Source organism: Echinops telfairi, unplaced genomic scaffold (genome assembly GCF_000313985.2).
Source record: "Echinops telfairi isolate 266 unplaced genomic scaffold, ASM31398v2 ScPeMD7_1;HRSCAF=3_0, whole genome shotgun sequence".
In the NCBI taxonomy this organism is placed as follows: domain Eukaryota; kingdom Metazoa; phylum Chordata; class Mammalia; order Afrosoricida; family Tenrecidae; genus Echinops; species Echinops telfairi.
The window spans coordinates 40,797,973-40,799,643 of NW_022103896.1; the positions used below are offsets into that span (position 1 = coordinate 40,797,973).

Sequence of the window (1,671 nt, forward strand, 5' to 3'; positions counted from 1 at the left end):
GTAGTAACAGGTGACAGTGGAGGCCAGGCTCTGGGTGAAGCTTTCGTGGACAGTCATGAAGCCTGAGCGGGGCACTGCCTGTGAGCTCATCTGAGGGATGCTGCTCCCGGAACAGTCACACGGTCCCTAAGAGGAGGGGTCAAGACCAAGAGTGTGACAGGCAGGCCCTTCTGCCAAGAGCCAATGTCCCAGAGAGCTATTTGCAGGCAGTGAGTGTCAGATAAATATCACGAAACTGAAAAACCAAACACTGCCATCGAGTTGCTGCTGATGCACAGCGACCCTGTGTGCCACAGAACGAACCGCCCCCGTCCCGCACCATCCTCACAACTGTGCTGATGGTTGAGCCCGTTGTGGCAGCGCGGTGCCAAGGCACTCCTCTTTCTCCTGCGCCTCCACTTTACCCACGACGCTGTCCTTCTCCCGACAGCATGTCTAGAGCACTCGAGAGGTTCTAGAAGGCACGCTGTGGTGCAGTGGGAAGTGCTGTGCGGCCGGCAGTTCAAACCCACCTGCCAGCTTCTCAGGAGAAGAGGCTGGCGCTGAGTCCAGCCAAGAAACCCTATAGGGCAGTTCTACTTTGTCACCCGGTACCACTGAGTGAGCATCGACACCACAGCAGCCAGCAGGAGGTGCTAACCGCGCCGCTGCCTTCCCGAAGGGTTCTAAACGTCCTTCCCAGAACCCCATCGCACTGCAGGCAGTGTTCTGCACACGGCTCGGGGCACACAGGTGCTCGAGTACTTGCTGCTGGCGAATAACTAGCCAATGAATCCCTTTTGGATCACCTGACACATGCCTGAAAGGGCCTGGCTGACCCGCGTGTTTCTCCAGCTCAGACTGATGCTAACTCGTCCTTACTCTCTCTGTTGTGGGACACAAACAGAGGGAAATATGACGAGCACTAGATTCCCTAACTGATAACAGAGGGAACCTGGGAAACTGGTATTCCATGGGAGGAAAGCCTCCGCTTTGGTAAGTTAGAGGTAAAGTCCAGTGCATCACCGTCCCTTACATATCGCTCCCACAGATTCTCCCCTAACAGCTCTGCTGCCTTACAGCGAGCACCTGGTTGATTCTATCTCCCTGCAGAAAGACAGCCTTTGGACATCTCTTCCCACCGAGTCACCCGACCCTCCTCATACCACCCAGCTGTGACGCATACAACTACTGAATATGCATCATGTCTTACAGCTACCTACAAATGTCCCAAGATAGCAAAGGCGCGCTTTCCTCCCAGTTCCATGTGGACCATCAAGTCAGGACATCACATAAAATGTGTCTGACTCTGTCATTTTACTCTCGCTCCTATCTTTCTTATCCTTGATGGCTTTACTATAATCTTTATCTATTATCGCCGTACAATTGTGCCTGCTGGCCCTTCAGTTGTTGGAGGCTGGTGTCCTCTGACACTCCATCCATCATCCTCGTCACACGGGGCTCTGTGCAGGTCTTCGCTCACGAGCGTCTTTCTTTCTCCTCCACACACACACCCCTTTCTTACTCTTTAAACCTGAGCTCAAACAGCACTCCTAGGGGTACGGGGAGTCTCCTTGGTTCCTGTTCTAAATGCTCCCCTTGCATGTTCCTTTATCAGCCCAGAGCCTGGCTCAGGATCTGACTGGTGGCCGCCTCCCGACTCCCGCAGACGGCTGCACCGGGCTCGACCAT

At 54.3% G+C, this 1,671-nt stretch overlaps 1 protein-coding gene across 1 annotated transcript in view; it reads right to left on the bottom strand.

Annotated features, from left to right (window-relative positions):
- POP1 (POP1 homolog, ribonuclease P/MRP subunit) overlaps positions 1–1,671 on the bottom strand; it is a 32,256-nt gene that overhangs the window by 19,927 nt on the left and 10,658 nt on the right. The window contains exon 6 of the mRNA XM_004697702.2: positions 862–866. Within this exon, the coding sequence (XP_004697759.1) occupies positions 862–866 (5 nt within the window). The remainder of the gene's footprint in view (positions 1–861; positions 867–1,671) is intronic.